General features: G+C 40.7%; 1 protein-coding gene across 5 annotated transcripts in view; it reads left to right on the top strand.

Annotated features, from left to right (window-relative positions):
• The window catches only part of LOC127915357 (nuclear receptor ROR-gamma-like), a 37911-nt gene extending 12433 nt beyond the window's left edge, over positions 1–25478 (top strand). For 3 of the 5 annotated variants that reach the window (XM_052495470.1, XM_052495469.1, XM_052495472.1), the window contains 10 exons: positions 3029–3058; positions 16533–16618; positions 16742–16883; positions 17046–17369; positions 17473–17708; positions 18201–18333; positions 18574–18681; positions 21177–21287; positions 23217–23326; positions 24385–25478. In XM_052495470.1, coding sequence (XP_052351430.1) covers positions 3029–3058; positions 16533–16618; positions 16742–16883; positions 17046–17369; positions 17473–17708; positions 18201–18333; positions 18574–18681; positions 21177–21287; positions 23217–23326; positions 24385–24543 — 1439 coding nt within the window. In that variant the 3' untranslated portion in view covers positions 24544–25478. The remainder of the gene's footprint in view (positions 1–3028; positions 3059–16532; positions 16619–16741; positions 16884–17045; positions 17370–17472; positions 17709–18200; positions 18334–18573; positions 18682–21176; positions 21288–23216; positions 23327–24384) is intronic. The other 2 variants (XM_052495471.1, XM_052495473.1) reach the window with 1 other exon arrangement.
• Positions 25479–27125: the final 1647 nt, after the last annotated feature.

Genomic DNA, 27125 nt, shown 5'->3' with positions numbered 1-27125 from the left:
GTGATGTGACACAAGAGAACTACCACTCACACAGTCTGTGATGTGACTAAGAGAACTACACTCACACAGTCTGTGATGTGACACAAGAGAACTACCACTCACACAGTCTGTGATGTGACACACGAGAACTACCACTCACACAGTCTGTGATGTGACACACGAGAACTACCACTCACACAGTCTGTGATGTGACACACGAGAACTACCACTCACACACAGTCTGTGATGTAACACACGAGAACTACCACTCACACAGTCTGTGATGTAACACACGAGAACTACCACTCACACAGTCTGTGACACACGAGAACTACCACTCACACAGTCTGTGATGTGACACACGAGAACTACCACACACAGTCTGTGATGTGACACAAGAGAACTGTCTGATGTGACACAAGAGAACTACCACTCACACAGTCTGTGATGTGACACACGAGAACTACCACTCACACAGTCTGTGATGTGACACAAGAGAACTACCACTCACACAGTCCACTCTACACAGTCTGTGATGTCTGTGACACACGAGAACTACCACTCACACAGTCTGTGATGTAACACACGAGAACTACCACTCACACAGTCTGTGATGTGACACACGAGAACTACCACTCACACAGTCTGTGATGTGACACACGAGAACTACCACTCACACAGTCTGTGATGTGAACTGTCTGTGATGTAACACACGAGAACTACACTCAGAGAACTACCACTCACACAGTCTGTGATGTGACACAAGATAACTACCACTCACACATTCTGTGATGTGACACAAGAGAACTACCACTCACACAGTCTGTGATGTGACACACGAGAACTGCCACTCACACAGTCTGTGATGTGACACACGAGAACTACCACTCACACAGTCTGTGATGTGACACACGAGAACTACCACTCACACAGTCTGTAATGTGACACAAGATAACTACCACTCGCACATTCTGTGATGTGACACAAGAGAACTACCACTCACACAGTCTGTGATGTGACACACGAGAACTACCACTCACACAGTCTGTGATGTAACACACGAGAACTACCACTCACACAGTCTGTGATGTAACACACGAGAACTACCACTCACACAGTCTGTGATGTGACACACGAGAACTACCACTCACACAGTCTGTGATGTAACACAAGAGAACTACCACTCACACAGTCTGTGATGTGACACACGAGAACTACCACTCACACAGTCTGTGATGTAACACACGAGAACTACCACTCACACAGTCTGTGATGTGACACACGAGAACTACCACTCACACAGTCTGTGATGTAACACAAGAGAACTACCACTCACACAGTCTGTGATGTGACACACGAGAACTACCACTCACACAGTCTGTGATGTAACACACGAGAACTACCACTCACACAGTCTGTAATGTGACACAAGAGAACTGCCACTCACACAGTCTGTGATGTAACACAAGAGAACTACCACTCACACAGTCTGTGATGTGACACAAGAGAACTACCACTCACACAGTCTGTGATGTGACACACGAGAACTACCACTCACACAGTCTGTGATGTAACACACGAGAACTACCACTCACACAGTCTGTGATGTAACACACGAGAACTACCACTCACACAGTCTGTGATGTAACACACGAGAACTACCACTCACACAGTCTGTGATGTAACACACGAGAACTACCACTCACACAGTCTGTGATGTAACACACGAGAACTACCACTCACACAGTCTGTGATGTAACACACGAGAACTACCACTCACACAGTCTGTGATGTGACACACGAGAACTACCACTCACACAGTCTGTGATGTGACACACGAGAACTACCACTCACACAGTCTGTGATGTGACACACGAGAACTACCACTCACACAGTCTGTGATGTAACACAAGAGAACTACCACTCACACAGTCTGTGATGTAACACACGAGAACTACCACTCACACAGTCTGTGATGTGACACAAGAGAACTACCACTCACACAGTCTGTGATGTGACACACGAGAACTACCACTCACACAGTCTGTGATGTAACACACGAGAACTACCACTCACACAGTCTGTGATGTAACACACGAGAACTACCACTCACACAGTCTGTAATGTGACACAAGATAACTACCACTCGCACATTCTGTAATGTTACACAAGAGAACTGCCACTCACACAGTCTGTAATGTGACAAGAGAACTGCCACTCACACAGTCTGTAATGTGACACAAGAGAACGACCACTCACACAGTCTGTAATGTGACACAAGAGAACTACCACTCGCACAGTCTGTAATGTGACACAAGAGAACGACCACTCACACAGTCTGTGATGTGACACAAGAGAACTGCCACTCGCACAGTCTGTAATGTGACACACGAGAACTACCACTCACACAGTCTGTGATGTGACACACGAGAACTACCACTCACACAGTCTGTGATGTGACACAAGAGAGAGGAACAGGGACTGTGTAGGCAGACGGGGAGAGAGGGATAGTGAGTTTGGCATGAGACCGTACTGCGTTGTGAGAAGGTCCTCTCAGAGCATCCTCTGCACCAGTTTCTATTTACGCATCCATATGGCGCTATAGGGACTGTGTAGGCACTCAGTCCTCCTCTGTTATTTTTACTTGAAATGTAACCTTTATTTAACTAGGCAGTTAAGAACAAATTAATATTTACAATGGCGGCCTACACCGGCCAAGAGCGGACGACGCTGGGCCAATTGTGCGCCGCCCTATGGAACTCCCAATCACGGCCGGTTGTGATACAGCCTGGAATCGAACCAGGGTGTCTGTAGTGACGCCTCAAGCACTGAGATGCAGTGCCTTAGACGGCTGCGCCTCTCAGGAGCCCTATTGTTATTGCCAGAGAAACATAGACTCAGTCCTCCTCTGTCAGAGAGACTGAGATGAGCCCAGTTGGGATGATAAGGGACATGGGGCTGAAGGTACAGTAGAGCATTGAACTAAGATGTGAGAGAGGAAGTGTTTCTTGTGTTCAACAGAATTTAACTTGTCTTTTCTTTACTACAGGAGACACTGTGTCCAAGAAGACTCATTTGAGTAAGTGTTTGTGTGTGTGTTTGGTTATGTGTCAATATGCCTGTCTGTTCATGCCCATGTGTTATGTGTGTGCTAGTTATATGAGCATACAGTGTGGTTATGCCAGGATCGCTAGTATTTGCACACGTTAGCACCTGTGCTGAAACACACACACACACACACACACACACACACACACACACACACACACACACACACACACACACACACACACACACACACACACACACACACACACACACACACACACACACACACACACACACCGTAGCACAGCTGCCCCTCTGTGGTTGGCGCCATAGTGTGTGTGTGTGGTAGTGTGATATACACTGAGTGTACAAAACATTACCAGGTGAAAGCTACCAACCCTTATGTCACTTGTCAAATCCACTTCTATCAGTGTAGATTTATGGGAGGAAGGATTCTTAAGCCCTGAGACATGGATTGTGTGTGTGTGTCATTCAGAGGGCGAATGGGCATGTTAAAATATTTAATTGCCTTTGAACGGAGTATGGTAGTAGGTGCCTGGTGCACCGGTTTGTGTCAAGAACTGCATCACAGCTGGGTTTTTCACACTCATCAGTTTCCCGTGTGTATCAAGAATGGACCACCACCCGAAGGACATTCAAACAACTTGGCACAAGTTAGCATTGGAGTCAATATGCGCCAGCATCCCTGTGGAATGCATTCGACACCTTGTAGAGTCCATGCCCCGACGAATTGAGGCTGTTCTGAGGGCAAAGGGGGTGCAACTCAATATTAGGAAGGTGTTCTGAATGTTTGTACACTCAGTATATATCTCCTGTGTGTTTGTCACTGAATATAACATGCTGCAGATGTCATTTCTAATATTACACACACTGGGTTCCAATTTTAATGTCAAAGAAGGAGATGTTTCACCTTTGCTCCAAAACCCTGTTAGAATAATGAACACAACTGTAGACTGTTTTACAATGATGACATTACTTAAATACAACAGTGAACATTTCTGCATTTCAAATCTTTCATTTTTCTCTGAGAGTGGCCCACCACCATAGCCATATAGACTTGGTTCAGGCGGCGTTCTCCATTCACAAACAGTCTGCTGATGCTTCTGGGGGATTCCTGTTCAGATTGATGTTCTCTTACTTCAAAAGACTTTCCTTACGCTTTTGGGCGTACAGACAGCTGCACACATACACACTTCCAAAGCACCTCACTTTACTTCAAAGAGTTGATACCAAAATCTGAAGTAACACATTCACCCCCAAATATGACAAATGAAAGAGAGCAGTCACACAGTCACACGGTCACACACCCATCAACATTACTTGGTTTACCTCACAACTCATTATTGTTTCCTTTGGACTCTGGGGTTCAAAACAGCCTTTCTAAAATGCTTATGTTGAAATACGTAAGCTGTCTTTGTTATTGATTGTGAAGATTTCAGTTATTTTACTTACTAGACAGCATGGTATTACTCAGAAATGACACTTTCCAAAATAACTATTCAGATGCTCCACTCAAAACAAATTCAGTGTGATGGTTATAATTTAATTTAAGATATAGTCTTCAAGCTTGTCACGTAGAGAATTCTCATGCCAATACTGTAAAAAAACAGTGTTATTTATCTAGGATTATCTTGCATAAAAATGTTGTTTTACACTATCTCTCAAAGCGCTTTCAATTGTATAGCTTCCACTTTCAATATAGCACCCATCTGGGTGAAGCACAACTTCCATTTTGAGGCATACTGTCCCCCCCATCAGCTATCACCGCTCAATAACCTACCAATAACAAATACCTTACATTAAATCGGTCTCAAACAGCACAATAAACCTTGAAAAATACATGGAATTAAATGTGTCTTAAATTCCAGAGATTCCTTAACTAATTAAGTTATATTAGTATTATAAATATGTTATAGCACAATGTTTTAATTGTAAAGCATTAAGAGCTTTATATTAAGGTTAAGTGTGATGGATACGTATTTGACATTTACAGTATATATATTTCTTAGTCTCAGATGTTTCATTTAAAGTAATTTAATTCTAATTATGATATTTGCTTCTATATTTTGTAATATTTCATATTAAGGTTTGTCAAATGTGGAATTGATTCATTTATAGCAAATTGTTCAATATCTACCAAGAAGTAAGTAACGTTAAGGATCAATAATCACTCAAAATATATTTACATTTATAGCTATTTTATTCTTTGATCATATTTAATAAACATTTCTTATTCCTTTTGTAACATTTTATAGTCAAATTTGTCCAAATACTGCTTGTCAAAAAAATAAGAAATCTATTCATATTTATATGAATAAAAATCATATCAAGTAATTGTTATCTAGACCAACATTTTTTGACAGAAAAACCTGATGCAACATGAGTTATTTTTGGTTGAAACATGTCAGTGTGCCATCGATTAGATTTGAGATTTTATTTCAAAGTATTCACACAATGTTCCAATGTTATCTCAAGTAAATGTCTTACTCTCGAAGGATAACCGTATGCCCCGTGTTCTCTTTGTCATGCATCTGTATGTTGGAGGGTGTAATTTAGCAGGGTGTTTCCGGTGGAGGAAAGTTGAGGTTTTTTGTCCGTTTACAGAGCAAAATGCAGAATGCTGACAGGGGACTTTATACAAAGACAATGGAAAGGTGCTGAATGGCACTCGCTGCTCAGAGATATTCAACCCCTTGTGAAAGACAATGGAAAGGTGCTGAATGGCACTCGCTGCTCAGAGATATTCAACCCCTTGTGAAGGCCAATGGAAAGGTGCTGAATGGCACTCGCTGCTCAGAGATATTCAACCCCTTGTGAAGGCCAATGGAAAGGTACTGAATGGCACTCGCTGCTCAAAGATATTCAACCCCTTGTGAAGGCCAATGGAAAGGTACTGAATGGCACTCGCTGCTCAAAGATATTCAACCCCTTGTGAAGGCCAATGGAAAGGTGCTGAATGGCACTCGCTGCTCAAAGATATTCAACCCCTTGTGAAGGCCAATGGAAAGGTACTGAAAGATGGCAACCCCTTGTGAAGGCCAATGGAAAGGTACTGAATGGCACTCGCTGCTCAAAGATATTCAACCCCTTGTGAAGGCCAATGGAAAGGTACTGAATGGCACTCGCTGCTCAAAGATATTCAACCCCTTGTGAAGGCCAATGGAAAGGTACTGAATGGCACTCGCTGCTCAAAGATATTCAACCCCTTGTGAAGGCCAATGGACATTTGATATAAAAAGCCATTTTTTGTTAGGCTGCATAGCCTCTGATAGTGGCTTTCTACTGCCCTTCTGCATTAGCTCAATGAACGTAGTCGTGGAAACCATCACAACCTCACTGTATTTGATTTGACTCTCTTTATGTATAATACAGGGCCTTCAGAAAGTATTCACACCACATGTTGTTGTCTTACAGCCTAAATTCAAAATGGATTCAAGTAAGATGTTTTGTCACTGTCCTACATACAATACCCAATAAAGTCAAAGTGTAAGACATTTTTAAAACTTAATTCAAATGAAAATCTGAAGTGTCTTAAGTCAAGTATACAACCCCTTTGTTATGGCAAGCCTAAATAAGTTAATGAGTAAAGATTTGCTTAACAAGTCACATAATAAGTTGCATGGACTCACTCTGTGTACAATAATAGTGTTTAACATGTTTTTTGAATGACTACCTCCTCTCTGTACCCCACACATATAATTATCTGTAAGGTCCCTCAGCCGAGCAGTGAATTTCAAATACAGATTCCACCACAAAGACCAGGAAGGTTATCCAAGTATTGACTCATGGGTGTGAATACTTACAGTTGAAGTCGGAAGTTTACATACACTTAGGTTGCAGTCATTAAAACTAGTTTTTCAACCGCTCCACAAATTTCTTATTAACAAACTATAGTTTTGGCAAGTCTGTGAGGACATCTACTTTGTGCATGATACAAGTAATTTTTGCAACAATTGTTTACAGACAGATTATTTAACTTATAATTCACTGTATCATAATTCCAGTTGGTCAGAAGTTTACATACACTAAATTTACTGTGCCTTTAAACAGCTTGGAAAATTCCAGAAAATGATGTCATGGTTTTAGAAGCTTCTGATTGGCTAATTGACATATTTTGAGTCAATTGGAGGTGCACCTGTGAATGTGTTTCAAGGCCTACCTTCATACTCAAGTGCCTCTTTGCTTGACATCATGGGAAAATCCAAAGAAATCAGCCAAGACCTCAGAAAATTATTGTAGACCTCCACAAGTCTGGTTTATCCTTGGGAGCAATTTACAAATGCGTGAAGGTACCACGTTCATCTGTACAAACAATAATACGCAAGTATAAACACCATGGGACCACGCAGCCGTCATGCCGCTCAGGAAGGAGACGCGTACTGTCTCCTAGAGATTAACGAACTTTGGTGCAAAAATTGCAAATCAATCCCAGAATTTATTTGCACTTATGAGGATGCTGAAGGAATCAGGTACAAAAGTATCTATATCCACAGTAAAAACGAGTCCTATATCGACAACCTGAAAGGCCGCTCAGCAAGGAAGAAGCCACTGCTGCAAAACTGCCATAAAAAAGCCAGACTACGGTTTACAACTGCACATGGGGACAAAGATGGTAGTTTTAGGAGAAATGACCTCTGGTCTGATGAAACAAAAATAGAACTGTTTGGCTATAATGACCATCATTATGTTTGGAGGAAAAAGGGGGAGGCTTGCAAGCCGAAAAACACCATCCCAACCGTGAAGCACGTGGGTGGCAGCCTCATGTTGTGGGGGTGCTTTGCTGCAGGAGGGACTGGTGCACTTCACAAAATATATGGCATCATGAGCAAGGGAAATGATGTGGATATATTGAAGCAACATCTCAAGACATCAGTCAGGAAGTTAAAGCTTGGTCGCAAATGCGTCTTCCAAATGGACAATGACTCCAAGCATACTTCCAAAGTTGTGGCAAAATGGCTTAAGGACAACAGAGTCAAGGTATTGGAGTGGCCATCACAAAGCCCTGACCTCAATCCTATAGAACATTTGTGGGCAGAACTGAAAAAGTGTGTGCGAGCAAGGAGGCCTACAAACCTGACTCAGTTACACCAGCTCTGTCAGGAGGAATGGGCCAGAATTCACCCAACTTATTGTGGGAAGTTTGTGGAAGGCTACATGAAACGTTTGACCCAAGATAAGCAATTTAAAGGCAATGCTACCAAATACTAATTGAGTGTATGTAAACTTCTGACCCACTGGGAATGTGATGAAAGAAATAGAAGCTGAAAGAAATAATTCTCTACTATTATTCTGATATTTCACATTCTTAAATAAAGTCGTGATCCTAACTGTGTCACGCCTTGGTCATAGTGTTTTGTGTTTCGTTATATATTTGGTCAGGCCAGGGTGTGACATGGGTTTATTTTGTGGTATTTCGTATTGGGGTTTTGTAGTTATTGGGATTGCGGCTGAGTAGGGGTGTTGCATAGGTTTGGCTGCCTGAGGCGGTTCTCAATCAGAGTCAGGTGATTCTCGTTGTCTCTGATTGGGAACCGTATTTAGGTAGCCGGGGTTCACTGTGTATTTCGTGGGTGATTGTTCCTGTCTCTGTGTAGTTTCACCAGATAGGCTGTAATTAGGTTTCACGTTCCGTTTTGTTGTTTTGTATTTGTATCAGTTATTTCATGTACCGCGATTCATTCATTAAAGACATGAGTAACCACCACGCTGCATTTTGGTCCGACTCTCTTTCAACAAACGAAGAACGACGTTACAAACTGACCTAAGACAGGGAATTTTTTACTAGGATTAAATGTCATGAAGTTTGAAAAACAGAGTTTAAATGTATTTGGCTATGGTGTATGTAAACTTCTGACTTCAACTGTATGTAAATTAGATATTTCTCTATTGCATTTCCCTCAAAATTGCAAGAATTTCTGAAAACATATTTACATGTTGTCAACATGGGGTATTGTGTGTCGATGTGTGAAAATAAATTATAATTAAACCATTTTGAATTTAGGTTGTAACACAACCAAATGTGGAATAAGTCAAGGGTTATGAATGAACCTTTATTTAATGAGGCAAGTCGGTTAAGAACAAATTCTTATTTACAATGATGGCCTACCAAACGACAAAAGGCCTCCTACGGGGATGGGGGCTGGGATTAAAAATAATAAATAAATAAAATATAAATATAGGACAAAACACACATCCCGACAAGAGAGACAACACAACACTACATGAAGAGAGACCCAAGGCAGCAACACATGACAACAACATGGTAGCAGCATAACATGGTAGCAGCACAAAACATGGTACAACCATTATTGGGCACAAACAACAGCACAAAGGGCAAGAAGGTAGAGACAACAATATATCACACAAAGCAGCCACAACTGTCAGTAGGATTGTCCATGATTGAGTCTTTGAATGAAGAGATTGAGATAAAACTGTCCCGTTTGAGTGTTTGTTGCAGCTCATTGCAGTGGCTAGCTAGAGCAAACTGAAAAGAGGAGCAACCCAGGGATGTGTGTGCTTTCGGGACCTTTAACAGAATGTGACTGGCAGAACTGGTGTTGTATGTGGAGTATGAGGGCTGCAGTAGATATCTCAGGTAGGGGGGAGTGAGGCCTAAGAGGGTTTTATAAATAAGCATCAACCAGTGGGTCTTGCGACGGGTATACAGAGATGACCAGTTTACAGAGGAGTATAGAGTGCAGTGATGTGTCCTATAAGGAGCATTGGTGGCAAATCTGATGGCCGAATGGTAAAGAACATCTAGCCGTTCGAGAGCACCTTTACCTGCCGATCTATACATTATTTATCTGTGGACTAGTGTTGCATAACATTTATCTCTCTCACTCTCTCTACAGTATTTCTTGCTCTCCCTCACTATCCCCACTCTCCCTCTCTCCTTATGAGTCACTTCTCTCTCGCTCACTGTTACTCTCATCTTCTATTATCTCTCTCTCTCCTGCTTTTCTTTCTTAATTTAGATCAGTAATTCCCACTCGTTTCTGTATCTGGCCTATAGCTGGTTCGGATAAAGAGATCAGGGATGGGATGAGGGGGGACTGAGAACTCATGTAAGTAACTGTCAAGACCATATCATAATTTACTACACCGAGGGGAGATTGAAAATTCAAGTAAAGGTTGAGAACAGTAACATGGATCCACCTGCCATCCCTTGACGAGCTGCTGTTTGTTAGTGTGTAGGATGTCCCAGGCCCATAGTGCCGTAGCAGACACTACCATGGTGACTAGTCAGAGGAGACAGAAGTGTAAGAGGTCATGTTATATTAGCTAGCTGCCATCGCTCCTCATCCGCTCCAGTAATACCACCACTGGTGCTATCAACAGATGTGAAGGAGGCTGGGTAAATGACGGCTCTGATGAAGTTGGAGCCAGGTTAGCTGTTAGCCAGGTTAGCAGTTAGCCAGGTCAGCAGTTAGCCAGGTGAGCTGTTAGCCAGGTTAGCTGTTGATCTTAACTAGATGGGTAGGGCTGCCTGGGGTAGAGATGCCTGTAACAGTTAAATATAGGGCTGCTGTGCACATCACAGAAGATCACTGACTGGTCTAGGTGATGGGGATCCATAGATATATTTGAGAGAGAGATTTATCTAGAGGCCTGTGGTCTGTGTAGGTGGAGAGATATGAGAATAAAGGACACATAGAGGAAATCGACCAATATCAGCAATGTGGCTTCAGAATAAGATGAAGAAAGAGAATAGAGAGATAGAGGGTGAGTTTGAGAGATAGGGACCGAGATGGAAACACAGTTTGCTGTGGCAGTTGCAAATTATTCCTAAGTGTTTTCAATCATCAGTGATCTAATGTGGAGATGAGTCCACATCCCACACCATATGTTGTCTATGGTATTGCTGATCCTCATACAGCCCTGCAGTACATACTGGTCCTCAATCCCAAATGAATGGAAAAGATAGAAACATACATGTGTGTATGTGCGTCAACAGTGAAAGGTTGTGGGTCAGGTTGGTTTCCTGTTGTTTGAGGTTGAGAATCAGAACTGAGAGAGAAAAAAACAGAGACCACTGACACTCTCTCTCTCTCTCTCTTGCTCTCTCTCTCTTTAGCTCTCTCTCTTTTAGCTCTCTCTCTCTCTTTAGCTCTATCTCTTTAGCTCTCTCTCTCTCTTGCTCTCTCTCTCTCTTTAGCTCTCTCTCTCTTGCTCTCTCTCTCTTTAGCTCTCTCTCTCTTTAGCTCTCTCTCTCTCTTGCTCTCTCTCTCTTTAGCTCTCTCTTTAGCTCTCTCTCTTTAGCTCTCTCTCTCTCTTTAGCTCTCTCTCTCTTTAGCTCTCTCTCTCTCTCTTTAGCTCTCTCTTAGCTCTCTCTCTCTTTAGCTCTCTCTCTCTCTCTCTTTAGCTCTCTCTCTCTTGCTCTCTCTCTCTTTAGCTCTCCCTCTCTCTTGCTCTCTCTCTCGTTAGCTCTCTCTCTCTCTCTTTAGCTCTCTCTCTCTATTTAGCTCTCTCCCTCTTTAGCTCTCTCTCTCTCTCTTTAGCTCTCTCTCTCTCTTGCTCTCTCTCTCGTTAGCTCTCTCTCTCTCGCTCTCTCTCTCTCTCTCTAGCTCTCTCTCTCTTTAGCTCTCTCTCTCTCTTGCTCTCTCTCTCTTTAGCTCTCTCTCTCTCTCTTTAGCTCTCTCTCTCTCTTGCTCTCTCTCTTTCTCTATACAGTTTTGCAGGCAGTCACTCTACTTGTTTTATCTACTCACCCATCCATTCTGTCTATCCACTTTCCCATTAACATTCTCACACAATTAGCCAGTCTTCATGAAGTGTGGTTCAGTTGTTTTACTGTATATAGACAATACCATGCATGCAGTCTTTAGGGTTATAGTTTGTTACTCTTTTCAGATGTGCAGTATAGTGTGTATTATATCAGATGTACAGTATAGTGTGTATTCTATCAGATGTGCAGTATAGTGTGTTTTCTATCAGATGTGCAGTACAGTTTGTTACTCTTTTCAGATGTGCAGTATAGTGTGTATTCTATCAGATGTGCAGTATAGTGTGTATTCTATCAGATGTGCAGTATAGTGTGTTTTCTATCAGATGTGCAGTTTAGTGTGTATTATATCAGATGTGCAGTATAGTGTGTATTATATCAGATGTGCAGTATAGTGTGTATTCTACCAGATGTGCAGTATATTGTGTATTCTACCAGATGTGCAGTATAGTGTGTTTTCTATCAGATGTGCAGTATAGTTTGTTACTCTTTTCAGATGTGCAGTTTAGTGTGTATTATATCAGATGTGCAGTATAGTGTGTTTTCTATCAGATGTGCAGTTTAGTGTGTATTATATCAGATGTGCAGTATAGTGTGTATTATATCAGATGTGCAGTATAGTGTGTATTATATTAGATGTGCAGTATAGTGTGTATTATATTAGATGTGCAGTATAGTGTGTATTATATCAGATGTGCAGTATAGTGTGTATTATATCAGATGTGCAGTTTAGTGTGTATTATATTAGATGTGCAGTATAGTGTGTATTATATCAGATGTGCAGTATAGTGTGTATTATATCAGATGTGCAGTTTAGTGTGTATTATATCAGATGTGCAGTATAGTGTGTATTATATCAGATGTGCAGTATAGTGTGTATTATATCAGATGTGCAGTTTAGTGTGTATTATATTAGATGTGCAGTATAGTGTGTATTATATTAGATGTGCAGTATAGTGTGTATTATATTAGATGTGCAGTATAGTGTGTATTATATTAGATGTGCAGTATAGTGTGTATTATATTAGATGTGCAGTATAGTGTGTATTATATTAGATGTGCAGTATAGTGTGTATTATATTAGATGTGCAGTATAGTGTGTATTATATTAGATGTGCAGTATAGTGTGTATTATATTAGATGTGCAGTATAGTGTGTATTATATTAGATGTGCAGTATAGTGTGTATTATATTAGATGTGCAGTATAGTGTGTATTATATTAGATGTGCAGTATAGTGTGTATTATATTAGATGTGCAGTTTAGTGTGTATTATATTAGATGTGCAGTATAGTGTGTATTATATTAGATGTGCAGTATAGTGTGTATTATATTAGATGTGCAGTATAGTGTGTATTATATTAGATGTGCAGTATAGTGTGTATTATATTAGATGTATAGTGTGTATTATATTAGATGTGCAGTATAGTGTGTATTATATTAGATGTGCAGTATAGTGTGTATTATATTAGATGTGCAGTATAGGGTGTATTATATTAGATGTGCAGTATAGTGTGTATTATATTAGATGTGCAGTATAGTGTGTATTATATTAGATGTGCAGTATAGTGTGTATTATATTAGATGTGCAGTATAGTGTGTATTATATTAGATGTGCAGTATAGTGTGTATTATATTAGATGTGCAGTATAGTGTGTATTATATTAGATGTGCAGTATAGTGTGTATTGTATTAGATGTGCAGTATAGTGTGTATTATATTAGATGTGCAGTATAGTGTGTATTATATTAGATGTGCAGTATAGTGTGTATTATATTAGATGTGCAGTATAGTGTGTATTATATTAGATGTGCAGTATAGTGTGTATTATATTAGATGTGCAGTATAGTGTGTATTATATTAGATGTGCAGTATAGTGTGTATTATATTAGATGTGCAGTATAGTGTGTATTATATTAGATGTGCAGTATAGTGTGTATTATATTAGATGTGCAGTATAGTGTGTATTATATTAGATGTGCAGTATAGTGTGTATTATATTAGATGTGCAGTATAGTGTGTATTATATTAGATGTGCAGTATAGTGTGTATTATATTAGATGTGCAGTATAGGGTGTATTATATTAGATGTGCAGTATAGGGTGTATTATATTAGATGTGCAGTATAGTGTGTATTATATTAGATGTGCAGTATAGTGTGTATTATATCAGATGTGCAGTATAGTGTGTATTATATCAGATGTGCAGTATAGTGTGTATTATATCAGATGTGCAGTATAGTGTGTATTATATCAGATGTGCAGTATAGTGTGTATTATATCAGATGTGCAGTATAGTGTGTATTATATCAGATGTGCAGTATAGTGTGTATTATATTAGATGTGCAGTATAGTGTGTATTATATTAGATGTGCAGTATAGTGTGTATTATATTAGATGTGCAGTATAGTGTGTATTATATTAGATGTGCAGTATAGGGTGTATTATATTAGATGTGCAGTATAGTGTGTATTATATTAGATGTGCAGTATAGTGTGTATTATATTAGATGTGCAGTATAGTGTGTATTATATTAGATGTGCAGTATAGTGTGTATTATATTAGATGTGCAGTATAGTGTGTATTATATTAGATGTGCAGTATAGTGTGTATTATATTAGATGTGCAGTATAGTGTGTATTATTTTAGATGTGCAGTATAGTGTGTATTATATTAGATGTGCAGTATAGTGTGTATTATATTAGATGTGCAGTATAGTGTGTATTATATTAGATGTGCAGTATAGTGTGTATTATATTAGATGTGCAGTATAGTGTGTATTATATTAGATGTGCAGTATAGTGTGTATTATATTAGATGTGCAGTATAGTGTGTATTATATTAGATGTGCAGTATAGTGTGTATTATATTAGATGTGCAGTATAGTGTGTATTATATTAGATGTGCAGTATAGTGTGTATTATATTAGATGTGCAGTATAGTGTGTATTATATTAGATGTGCAGTATAGTGTGTATTATATTAGATGTGCAGTATAGTGTGTATTATATTAGATGTGCAGTATAGTGTGTATTATATTAGATGTGCAGTATAGTGTGTATTATATTAGATGCGCAGTATAGTGTGTATTATATTAGATGCGCAGTATAGTGTGTATTATATTAGATGTGCAGTATAGTGTGTATTATATTAGATGTGCAGTATAGTGTGTATTATATTAGATGTGCAGTATAGTGTGTATTATATTAGATGTGCAGTATAGTGTGTATTATATTAGATGTGCAGTATAGTGTGTATTATATTAGATGTGCAGTATAGTGTGTATTATATTAGATGTGCAGTATAGTGTGTATTATATTAGATGTGTAGTATAGTGTGTATTATATTAGATGTGCAGTATAGTGTGTATTATATTAGATGTGCAGGGGGTTTCTCAGTTTCACCGCTGACTGACCTCTTACGGCCTCTGGGAGATTCCTGTGGCACCTGAAAAGAGGGCACAAAAACTTGACACACTGACACACACACACACACATTTCACACAATTAATTACTGTACTGTAAACACAAGGGATTGTCTCACCGCTTGACAAACTAACTTACACACACCAACAAAAATAAAGACAAAGACTCTTCCCAAACTCTAAAATCACAACAGAATAGCGTATTTATCTTCATATGTTCTGAATGTAATAATGTATGATTTGTTGAATGATGAGGAGGGGGGAGGAAGAGGGTGGGGGGTGGGGTGGACATTCCTGGCAGTGTCAACCAAGATGAAAGACTCTATTACTGGCAGCACTATCCTTTATGAGACAGATAGAGAGAGGGGGATGGAGAGAGCGAGAGGTGAGATGAAAGAAGGATAGTCAGAGCAAAAGAGAAGCCAGTTAACCACTTGAAAAGACTGAGGTTGACACCTTCACCCCCTCCTCCTCTCTCCATTCGCAAATATTCCCCCTCTACTGTTGTCTCTTCTGTCTGTCGCTGTGTATTTGATGTCATTCGGTTCATTTTTAACAATGTAAGAAATGCTAATGAGAGGAAAACAGAATGTTCATTCTTTCACTCTGCAACGTTTGATGACAACCAAGCAAATTGTCTCTTTTTAAACCCCGTATTTTTGTAGCAAAGTTGCAGTATGTGTGTTTGTGTGTGTTCATGTGAAGTGTTGTTGATTTGTTAGGGGAATGGTCAAACCTCAATGGGATAGATATACTGACATACCTGAACACACACAACGCAGGTGTCACGTAATCAGGTGTCACGTACACAGACCAAAAACCCCTTTTCCACTCCATATTTGTGGTCAACCAACTTTCTCAGTCTGATTTTGTGTTAATGTTACCTCTCTGCAGTCTAGGTTTCTCTTTCCCCTTCCTGCCCTCAATTCACTTTACCATAATCTATATTTCACTTTCTCTTCTCCCCCTAAGTCTTCCCTAAGTCTTCCCTAAGTCACCCTAAGTCCCCCTAAGTCCCCCTAAGTCCCCCTAAGTCCCCTAAGTCTCCCTAAGTCTCCCTAAGTCTCCCTAAGTCTCCCTAAGTCTCCCTAAGTCCCCCTAAGTCCCCCTAAGTCTCCCTAAGTCTCCCTAAGTCTCCCTAAGTCCCCCTAAGTCCCCCTAAGTCCCCCTAAGTCTCCCTGATAGACAGTTCTGAATGGGCTCACACTGTAGTTCTGAAAGATCTGGGTTTGGACATTGGCTACATTGGCTCTGCTGGCCAACGTAGTCCACAGGTGTTTGTGTTACTGTGAACTGTAATGTGTGTGAACTGTAATGTGTGTGTTATTGTGTGTGTAGCTCAGATTGAGGTGATTCCCTGTAAGATCTGTGGTGATAAATCATCAGGAGTTCACTATGGAGTCATCACCTGCGAGGGCTGCAAGGTGAGACTGCAGCACTACACACCTAATTTCACTCTGACCAAGCAGACATAACTAACCGTGTGGTCAGGTGACTTATTTCCAGGGATTTCATTGGTTATGTCAATGGTCCTCTCTCCCCCTCAGGGTTTTTACCGGCGTAGCCAGCTGCCGTCCGTGTCCTACTCCTGTTCCAGACAGAGTAACTGTCCAATAGACAGAGCCAGCCGCAACCGCTGCCAGAGCTGCCGACTGCAGAAGTGTGTGACCCAGGGCATGAGCCGGGATGGTGAGACACGCACACACATAAAAAAAAGATGTCTCCTGGTAAAGTAAAGGTTGAATAAATACACACTTTTCATGTCAATTTACTTATTTTGTATTTATTTATTTAACCTTATATGAGGGTAATTCAACTCAACTCCACCACAAACTGTTTTTGTTTCCCCAGCGGTGAAGTTTGGTCGGATGTCGAAACGTCAGCGGGAGTCTCTGCGTGCCGAGGTGGAGAGACACCGTCAGCAGCAGCAGCAGCATCTCCAGGCAGAGGCCCAACCCGCCCTGCCCTACTCCAGCAAGGCATGCCGTTTCCGGACACCCCACCTGCTCCAGGCCCCGGCTCCGGCCTACTCCTTCCCTGAAGAGCCAGAGCTGCCACCATGCCCGACCGATGTGCTCCCTTACCTGGTGTGCTCCCCAGGCGAGTCCCAGGCTCCAGGTCTGGCCTACCAGGGCTCCTGTGTGTCTCCTGGTAGTGGGCAATCAGACGAAAGAGGTAAGGCAGTGGATACATACTGTACACACACTCGAAACACATAATCAGACCAGCTCTTTTTAATTATATTACCCCTTCCTCCTTCTCACTCTGTCTTCTTCAGGGTTCGACTCCCGTCAGCCGTCTCCTGACCAGACGATAGGGATGGGAATTAGATCGTATGACCCAGAAGACCCCTACTGCCCTTACCCCCCCTCCCCCTCCCTGCTACACATAGAGGAGCTGTGTGACAGTATCGTGCGGTCCCATAGGGACACCAGTCAGTTCAGACTAGAGGAACTACAGGCTCTGAGATGGAAGTTGTTCAGCAGAGAGGAGATCCATGCCTACCAGAGCAAGGTACTGTACCAACACATCACTGGTCTCTTATAAATCATCAGTCAGTTTCATTAATAAGTTCAAAGAAGTCTGACCCCTGAAATCAAGTTTTTCATTTTATTGTTTATTTGACATTTATTTAACTAGTCAGTTAAGAACAAATTCTTATTTTCAATGACGGCCTAGGAACAGTGGGTAACTGCCTTGTTCAGTGGCAGAACTATAGATGTTTGCCTAGTCAGCTCGTGGACTTGATCTTGCAACCTTTCAGTTACTAGTACAATGCTCTAACCACTAGGCTACCTGCCGCACCAGATGTGAAGGCATCTTGTCTCTCTCTTCTCCTTCTCACCTCTTTTTGGTATTCCCTCTCCCCTCACATTTATCTTTTCTCTTGTTTCTCCCTCCCTCCCTCCCTCCCTCCCTCCCTCCCTCCCTCCCTCCCTCCCTCCCCCCTCCCTCCCTCCCTCCCTCCCTCCCTCCCTCCCTCCCTCCCTCCCTCCCTCCCTCCAGTCAGTAGATGAGATGTGGCAGCACTGTGCCGTGAGGCTGACTGAAGCGGTACAGTACGTGGTGGAGTTTGCCAAAAGCATCCCAGGGTTCCGTGGGCTTGGACAGAACGACCAGATCACCTTGCTCAAGACTGGTGAGCCGAATCCACCTGTCAATCACTACTTACTACACTGTCCTCTCTCAAGAAAAGTTTTCCTGTAAGAAGTGCACATTGCCATTATTAAACATTCTTCACCCTCTCTCTCTCTCTCCATCTCTCCATCTCTCTCTCTCCCCTCCATCTCTCTCTACCCACCATCTCTCTCTCTCCCCTCCATCTCTCTCTACCCACCATCTCTCTCTCTCGCTCCCTCTCTCCATCTCTCTCTCTCAGGATCAATGGAGGTTGTTCTGGTTAGAATGAGCAGGTGTTTTAACACAGAGAACAGCACCGTCTTCTTCGATGGGAAGTTTGGCAGCACTGAACTTTTCAAGTCTCTGGGTTAGTCCATTGGTTCCTAGTCTTAGCTGTTGAATGGATGCTACAGTGAACTTTTCAAGTCTCTGGGTTAGTCCATTGGTTCCTAGTCTTAGCTGTTGAATGGATGCTACAGTGAACTTTTCAAGTCTCTGGGTTAGTCCATTGGTTCCTAGTCTTAGCTGTTGAATGGATGCCACAGTGAACTTTTCAAGTCTCTGGGTTAGTCCATTGGTTCCTAGTCTTAGCTGTTGAATGGATGCTACAGTGAACTTTTCAAGTCTCTGGGTTAGTCCATTGGTTCCTAGTCTTAGCTGTTGAATGGATGCTACAGTGAACTTTTCAAGTCTCTGGGTTAGTCCATTGGTTCCTAGTCTTAGCTGTTGAATGGATGCTACAGTGAACTTTTCAAACCTCTGGGTTGGTCCATTGGTTCCTAGTCTTAGCTGTTGAATGGATGCTACAGTGAACTTTTCAAGTCTCTGGGTTAGTCCATTGGTTCCTAGTCTTAGCTGTTGAATGGATGCTACAGTGAACTTTTCAAACCTCTGGGTTAGTCCATTGGTTCCTAGTCTTAGCTGTTGAATGGATGCCACAGTGAACTTTTCAAGTCTCTGGGTTAGTCCATTGGTTCCTAGTCTTAGCTGTTGAATGTATGCTACAGTGAACTTTTCAAACCTCTGGGTTAGTCCATTGGTTCCTAGTCTTAGCTGTTGAATGGATGCTACAGTGAACTTTTCAAGTCTCTGGGTTAGTCCATTGGTTCCTAGTCTTAGCTGTTGAATGTATGCTACAGTGAACTTTTCAAACCTCTGGGTTAGTCCATTGGTTCCTAGTCTTAGCTGTTGAATGTATGCTACAGTGAACTTTTCAAACCTCTGGGTTAGTCCATTGGTTCCTAGTCTTAGCTGTTGAATGGATGCTACAGTGAACTTTTCAAGTCTCTGGGTTAGTCCATTGGTTCCTAGTCTTAGCTGTTGAATGTATGCTACAGTGAACTTTTCAAACCTCTGGGTTAGTCCATTGGTTCCTAGTCTTAGCTGTTGAATGGATGCTACAGTGAACTTTTCAAGTCTCTGGGTTAGTCCATTGGTTCCTAGTCTTAGCTGTTGAATGTATGCTACAGTGAACTTTTCAAACCTCTGGGTTAGTCCATTGGTTCCTAGTCTTAGCTGTTGAATGGATGCTACAGTGAACTTTTCAAGTCTCTGGGTTAGTCCATTGGTTCCTAGTCTTAGCTGTTGAATGTATGCTACAGTGAACTTTTCAAACCTCTGGGTTAGTCCATTGGTTCCTAGTCTTAGCTGTTGAATGTATGCTACAGTGAACTTTTCAAACCACTGGGTTAGTCCATTGGTTCCTAGTCTTAGCTGTTGAATGGATGCTACAGTGAACTTTTCAAGTCTCTGTGTTAGTCCATTGGTTCCTAGTCTTAGTTGTTGAATGGATGCTACAGTGAACTTTTCAAGTCTCTGGGTTAGTCCATTGGTTCCTAGTCTTAGCTGTTGAATGGATGCTACAGTGAACTTTTCAAGTCTCTGGGTTGGTCCATTGGTTCCTAGTCTTAGCTGTTGAATGGATGCTACAGTGAACTTTTCAAGTCTCTGGGTTAGTCCATTGGTTCCTAGTCTTAGCTGTTGAATGGATGCTACAGTGAACTTTTCAAGTCTCTGGGTTAGTCCATTGATTCCTAGTCTTAGCTGTTGAATGGATGCTACAGTGAACTTTTCAAGTCTCTGGGTTGGTCCATTGATTCCTAGTCTTAGCTGTTGAATGGATGCTACAGTGAACTTTTCAAACCTCTGGGTTAGTCCATTGGTTCCTAGTCTTAGCTGTTGAATGGATGCTACAGTGAACTTTTCAAGTCTCTGGGTTAGTCCATTGGTTCCTAGTCTTAGCTGTTGAATGGATGCTACAGTGCCCTCCATAATTATTGGGACAGTGAATTATTTTTTGGCTCTATACTCCAAAAGTTTGGATTTTGAAATCAAACAATGACTGAGTTTAAAGTGCAGACTGTCCTCTTTAATTTGAGGGTACATACCACCCTCATTTTAGGGGACCAAAATGATTGGGACGAATTCACTTATATATGTATTGAAATAGTAAAAAGTTTAGTACTTGGTCCCATATTCATAGCACACAATGATTACATCAAGCTTGTGACTCAAAACATTTATTGGAGGCATTTGCTGTTTGTTTTGGTTGTGTTTCAGATTATTTTGTGCCCTATAGAAATGAATGGTAAATAATGCTTTGTGTCATTTTGGAGTCACTTTTATTGTAAAAAATAGAATATGTTTGCTAACACTTCTACGTTAATGTGGAGGCTGTATGATATTTGTGTGTCTAACCTTCTGAACTTTAACTTCAAATACAAACTTTTGGAATATAGAGCCAAAATAGTTTTTAAAAATCCTTCACTGTCCCAATAATTACGGAGGACACGATCTCATATTAACTTTGCCAATTGGTTCCTAGTCTTAGTGATGCTAACTCTGCTAACTGTGTTGTTCCAGGCTGTGGTGATCTGATGGTGGCGGTGTTTGACTTCGCTCACAGAATGTGTGCCCTGAGACTGACTGAGCAGCAGATGGCTCTCTTCAGCTCACTGGTGCTCATTAACCCTGGTAAGACACACAAATGTACACACATTCTGTAAAATTATACTGCAGATAATCTTAGTACAATAAAGTCATAGATCAGTAAAGTCACAGATCAGTAAAGTCACAGAATCGTAAAGTCATAGATCCGTAAAGCCATATATCCATAAAGTCACAGATCCGTAAAGCCATATATCCATAAAGTCATAGATCCGTAAAGCCATATATCCATAAAGTCATAGATCCGTAAAGCCATATATCCATAAAGTCACAGATCCGTAAAGCCATATATCCATAAAGTCACAGATCCGTAAAGCCATATATCCATAAAGTCACAGATCCGTAAAGCCATATATCCATAAAGTCACAGATCCGTAAAGCCATATATCCATAAAGTCATAGATCCGTAAAGCCATATATCCATAAAGTCATAGATCCGTAAAGCCATATATCCATAAAGTCACAGATCCGTAAAGCCATATATCCATAAAGTCACAGATCCGTAAAGCCATATATCCATAAAGTCACAGATCCGTAAAGCCATATATCCATAAAGTCACAGATCCGTAAAGCCATATATCCATAAAGTCATAGATCCGTAAAGCCATATATCCATAAAGTCAGAGATCCGTAGTCATAGATCCATAAAGTCACAGATCCGTAAAGCCATATATCCATAAAGTCATAGATCCGTAAAGCCATATATCCATAAAGTCACAGATCCGTAAAGCCATATATCCATAAAGTCACAGATCCGTAAAGCCATATATCCATAAAGTCATAGATCCGTAAAGCCATATATCCATAAAGTCATAGATCCGTAAAGCCATATATCCATAAAGTCATAGATCCGTAAAGCCATATATCCATAAAGTCACAGATCCGTAAAGCCATATATCCATAAAGTCACAGATCCGTAAAGCCATATATCCATAAAGTCACAGATCCGTAAAGCCATATATCCATAAAGTCACAGATCCGTAAAGCCATATATCCATAAAGTCATAGATCCGTAAAGCCATATATCCATAAAGTCATAGATCCGTAAAGCCATATATCCATAAAGTCACAGATCCGTAAAGCCATATATCCATAAAGTCACAGATCCGTAAAGCCATATATCCATAAAGTCACAGATCCGTAAAGCCATATATCCATAAAGTCACAGATCCGTAAAGCCATATATCCATAAAGTCATAGATCCGTAAAGCCATATATCCATAAAGTCAGAGATCCGTAGTCATAGATCCATAAAGTCACAGATCCGTAAAGCCATATATCCATAAAGTCATAGATCCGTAAAGCCATATATCCATAAAGTCACAGATCCGTAAAGCCATATATCCATAAAGTCACAGATCCGTAAAGCCATATATCCGTAAAGCCATATATCCATAAAGTCATAGATCCGTAAAGCCATATATCCATAAAGTCATAGATCCGTAAAGCCATAGATCCATAAAGTCATAGATCCGTAAAGCCATAGATCCATAAAGTCATAGATCCGTAAAGCCATAGATCCATAAAGTCATAGATCCGTAGTCATAGATCCATAAAGTCATAGTCATAGATCCATGGAGTCATAGATCCATAAAGTCATAGTCATAGATCCATAAAGTCATAGTCATAGATCCATAAAGTCATAGATCCATAAAGTCATAGTCATAGATCCATAAAGTCATAGATCCATAAAGTCATAGATCCATAAAGTCATAGTCATAGATCCATGGAGTCATAGATCCATAAAGTCATAGATCCATAAAGTCATAGATCCATAAAGTCATAGTCATAGATCCATAAAGTCATAGTCATAGATCCATGGAGTCATAGATCTGTAAAGTCATAGAACATAATAAGCTGATTAATGGTATAAAATGTTCTATTTTATCTCTTTTAATCTTTTTTTGTGTGTATTTTTGTTTGTGTGTGTGTGTGTGTGTGTGTGTGTGTGTGTAGATCGCCCCTGTCTTGAGGATAGAGGCAGAGTACATAGAATGAGAAGAGACTTGGAGGAATGCCTCAGCCACATGCTACGCAGAGACAACCAGGAGAGCCTTCAGCACAAGGTAACATACACAGGCACTTGCACACACACGCACACACACAGGCACTTGCACATAAACACGTGCACACACACTCATTCATTTAAGTTTGACGGAGTAGTGAGTGGAGAGCATTACCAGTGGTGTAAAGTACTTAAGTAAAAATACTTTAAAGGTCAACTAAAGTAGTTTTTTGGGGTATCTGTACTTTACTATTTCTATTTTTGTCAACTTTTACTTTTACTTCACTACATACCTAATGAAAATAATGTACTTTTTACTCCATTTTCCCTGATACCCAAAAGTACTCGTTACATGTTGACAGGAAAATGTTCCAATTCACACACTTATCAAGAGAACATCCCTGGTCATCCATACTGCCACTGACCTGGCGGGCTCCCTAAACACAAATGCTACATTTGTAAATGATGTCTGAGTGTTGGAGTGTGCCCCTGGCTAGCTGTAAATGATGTCTGAGTGTTGGAGTGTGCCCCTGGCTAGCTGTAAATGATGTCTGAGTGTTGGAGTGTGCCCCTGGCTAGCTGTAAATGATGTCTGAGTGTTGGAGTGTGCCCCTGGCTAGCTGTAAATGATGTCTGAGTGTTGGAGTGTGCCCCTGGCTAGCTGTAAATGATGTCTGAGTGTTGGAGTGTGCCCCTGGCTAGCTGTAAATGATGTCTGAGTGTTGGAGTGTGCCCCTGGCTAGCTGTAAATGATGTCTGAGTGTTGGAGTGTGCCCCTGGCTAGCTGTAAATGTTTTTTTTATGTTGCCATCTGGTTTGCTTAATATAAGGACATTGAAATTGTTTCTTCTTTTCCTTTTGATACCTAAGAACATTTGAGCAGTTCCATTTACTTTTGATACTTGGGTATATTTTTAATCATACTTTTGGACTTTTACTCAAGTAGTATTTTACTGGGTGACTTTAACTTTTACTTGAGTCATTTTCTGTTAAGGTATCTATACTTTTACTCAAGTATGACAATTGAGTACTTTTTCCACCACTGGTGTTTACCCTCTATGACATCACTGGACAGTGTGTAGAACTGTCATTGACAAGCTGTGTGTGTGATGTCCCCAGCTCTACCAGAAGGTGTCAGTGTTGCGGTCTCTGTGCAGTCTTCATGTGGAGAAGCTGCACTGGTTCAGCCAGCGCTACCCGCTCACCGTCCACTCTGTCTTCCCTCCTCTATACAAGGAGCTGTTCACCTCTGACCTGCCTTCTGTGGACTCCCTGTGAACTCCCTCTGAACTGCACCGTACATGTTGACAGATAATTAGACAAAGAAACATGCATACAGAAGTAGACAGACACGCACACAAACACTCAGAGACACATACACAGAGACACAGACACACAAACTTAGACACACAGAGACACAGACACTTAAGAATGCATTGATAACATGAGAGGAAATTACTTTGAATGCCTCACTTGTTGAATAAATATATTTTTAATATATTTTTTTGTCATTTCAGAGAGCAATGATTTGATTTGATGATTATTTCAGTAGCCTTTTAGTGATTGGACATTGAAGCGATTTTCATGCAAAAAAATGTTTTATACGTTGTTGTTTTATTTTTCCTTTTTGAGGGTGTTAATTCGTCCTTGAGATGATGTTATTTTGACTCAGAGCGGCTGTTGTGACTGTATCCAGACCAGTTGCTAGCTGGTATAAATGACCATATTTAGATGATCTCTATGAAATCTAATAGGTGTTTTCTGAGTTGTTTTTAAATGTGTGACTTTACAGAGTTGGCTAACCCATCAGACTGAGTACCTGAGCTATAGCCCATGGGCCCCACGGTTCAGGACCCAAACACACAGTCAAGTATATAGCTAGTCTTCTCAATGAACTGTATGTGGATCAAATTTGACCAACTATCTGTCTCTATCGAGCTTTAAAAGAGTCTGTGTGTTGCATTAAAACAGAGACAGGCAGAAATGTAAATATGAGCATCTATAGAACATATAGAACGTAGATGCTGGGTAATATTGCTGTAGGACTACAGTATGTAGGCATTTGAATGACTAACTTTGAGCATGACTGTTATTGTAAATGTGTCAGATTTGTTGCTTTAACATTATGTCTGTTAGTTTGTCTCCTAAGTGTTACCATGGTGATTCCCATTGAAAAGGCTTCCAATAAACTGCTGATATGATTTAAAAAATGACTGGTGTTCCTGTATTGTCTGTTTTCCCATTGTACAAAATAGGATGTTTAATTGCATGCCAGGAAGGGAGAGAGCTCAGTGCATGCAGCTGCACACTGGTAGAATGTACATGTTTTAACGACACATCTATGATAAAACACACACAGACATTCCTGCTTTGAGCCGTCCTCAACAGTGTGTGTGTTTGATTCCACTTCTTAACTGTGTGTGAGAGTGGCAGTGGCTGACACTCAGCTGAGCTTCGTTGTGTGTATGGGAAGACTTTTGTTCCGTCTAAAACTGCCTGTTTTGGGAAAATAAGTCATGAATGTATTTATGTGTGGATGCATTTGTTCGTCATCTATCTCTGTTGAAACCAATCAATCCTTCTACAGGGAAGATGTTGATTGGTGTAAGACTCTGGTTGTCCACCAGAGGTCAAAATGTCCTTCTTCTTAGTTGTCCTGGCGTGTATGGGCTGTTTTCAGAGCAGATTTTCAGATGCAGCAATGACTGTCTGAGATGCGATTTTCTCCTTCTCACCTTGTGACTTTAGTCAGAGTTTGAAGCACTTTACACGTGCAGCTGCAGACTGGCAGTATCGTGGTCTGGTATAATATAATATAATGTTTACATACCCTACATGACTCATCTCATATGTACAGTGGGGCAAAAAAGTATTTAGTCAGCCACCAATTGTGCAAGTTCTCCCACTTAAAAAGATGAGAGAGGCCTGTCATTTTCATCATAGGTACACTTCAACTATGACAGACAAAATTAGAAAAAGAAATCCAGGAAATCACATTGTAGGATTTTTAATGAATTCATTTGAAAATTATGGTGGAAAATAAGTATTACAATGTATATGTGTATGAACCGGTTTAGCTAACGTAGGCTAATGCGAGACATATCTGATATTGGCAGAAGGCTTAAATTCTTGTTAATCTAACTGCACTGTCCAATGAGTATAACAGATCAGATAAGTCACATTTCTAGCAACGCCTCCTCCCTTTCATGTGGACGAAACGTTCTATGACTCTGTCATACAGTACACGCTTTTAGTTTTTGTTGTCCTAGGCTACCTGGCAAAAATGCTTGCTCGCTAGCCTAACTTGCTCTCATGGGAAATGATGAGCCAGCTGGTTAACATTAGCCTTCTACATCTGGCTACGTATTGAACTTCCATCCTCTCAGGCAAGAGACACTATACATTTTATGGTTGGATCAGAATCGCTGTCATAATCATTGGCCAGTATGGAGAATTAAGTAAAACCACAAGCCCAAAACCCTATCTTCATCCATGGCTAATTTAGGACAATTTTAGCTAGCTAGTCACTGGAGGACATCAACACAACAAGATTCAAATTGTTTCTGGATGTGACATGATCTGATGTGATTGGACTGCAGCCAAATCCAAACTGGCCTCCTTGACACTTTTTTGGGTGTGCCAGGACCATTCACAGCTGAGCTCGCTAGGTTTAGTTCAACACTGATTGGCTATTATTTTATAAGTGTTTTATCAAGGGAGACCAAATGCTTGCTGGCTTCCCTTGCATTTGATATTACACATACAGAGAGGCGCTGTTTTGCACAATCAGTTGCTTTCCATAGTGTGATACATTCAACCTCTTGCGAAATGAAGGACAATTATTTATTTTGTTATTGGCC

Source organism: Oncorhynchus keta, chromosome 34 (assembly GCF_023373465.1).
Source record: "Oncorhynchus keta strain PuntledgeMale-10-30-2019 chromosome 34, Oket_V2, whole genome shotgun sequence".
In the NCBI taxonomy this organism is placed as follows: domain Eukaryota; kingdom Metazoa; phylum Chordata; class Actinopteri; order Salmoniformes; family Salmonidae; genus Oncorhynchus; species Oncorhynchus keta.
The sequence above is the reverse complement of the archived record's forward strand: the minus strand, read 5'-3'. Positions and strand labels throughout refer to the sequence as shown.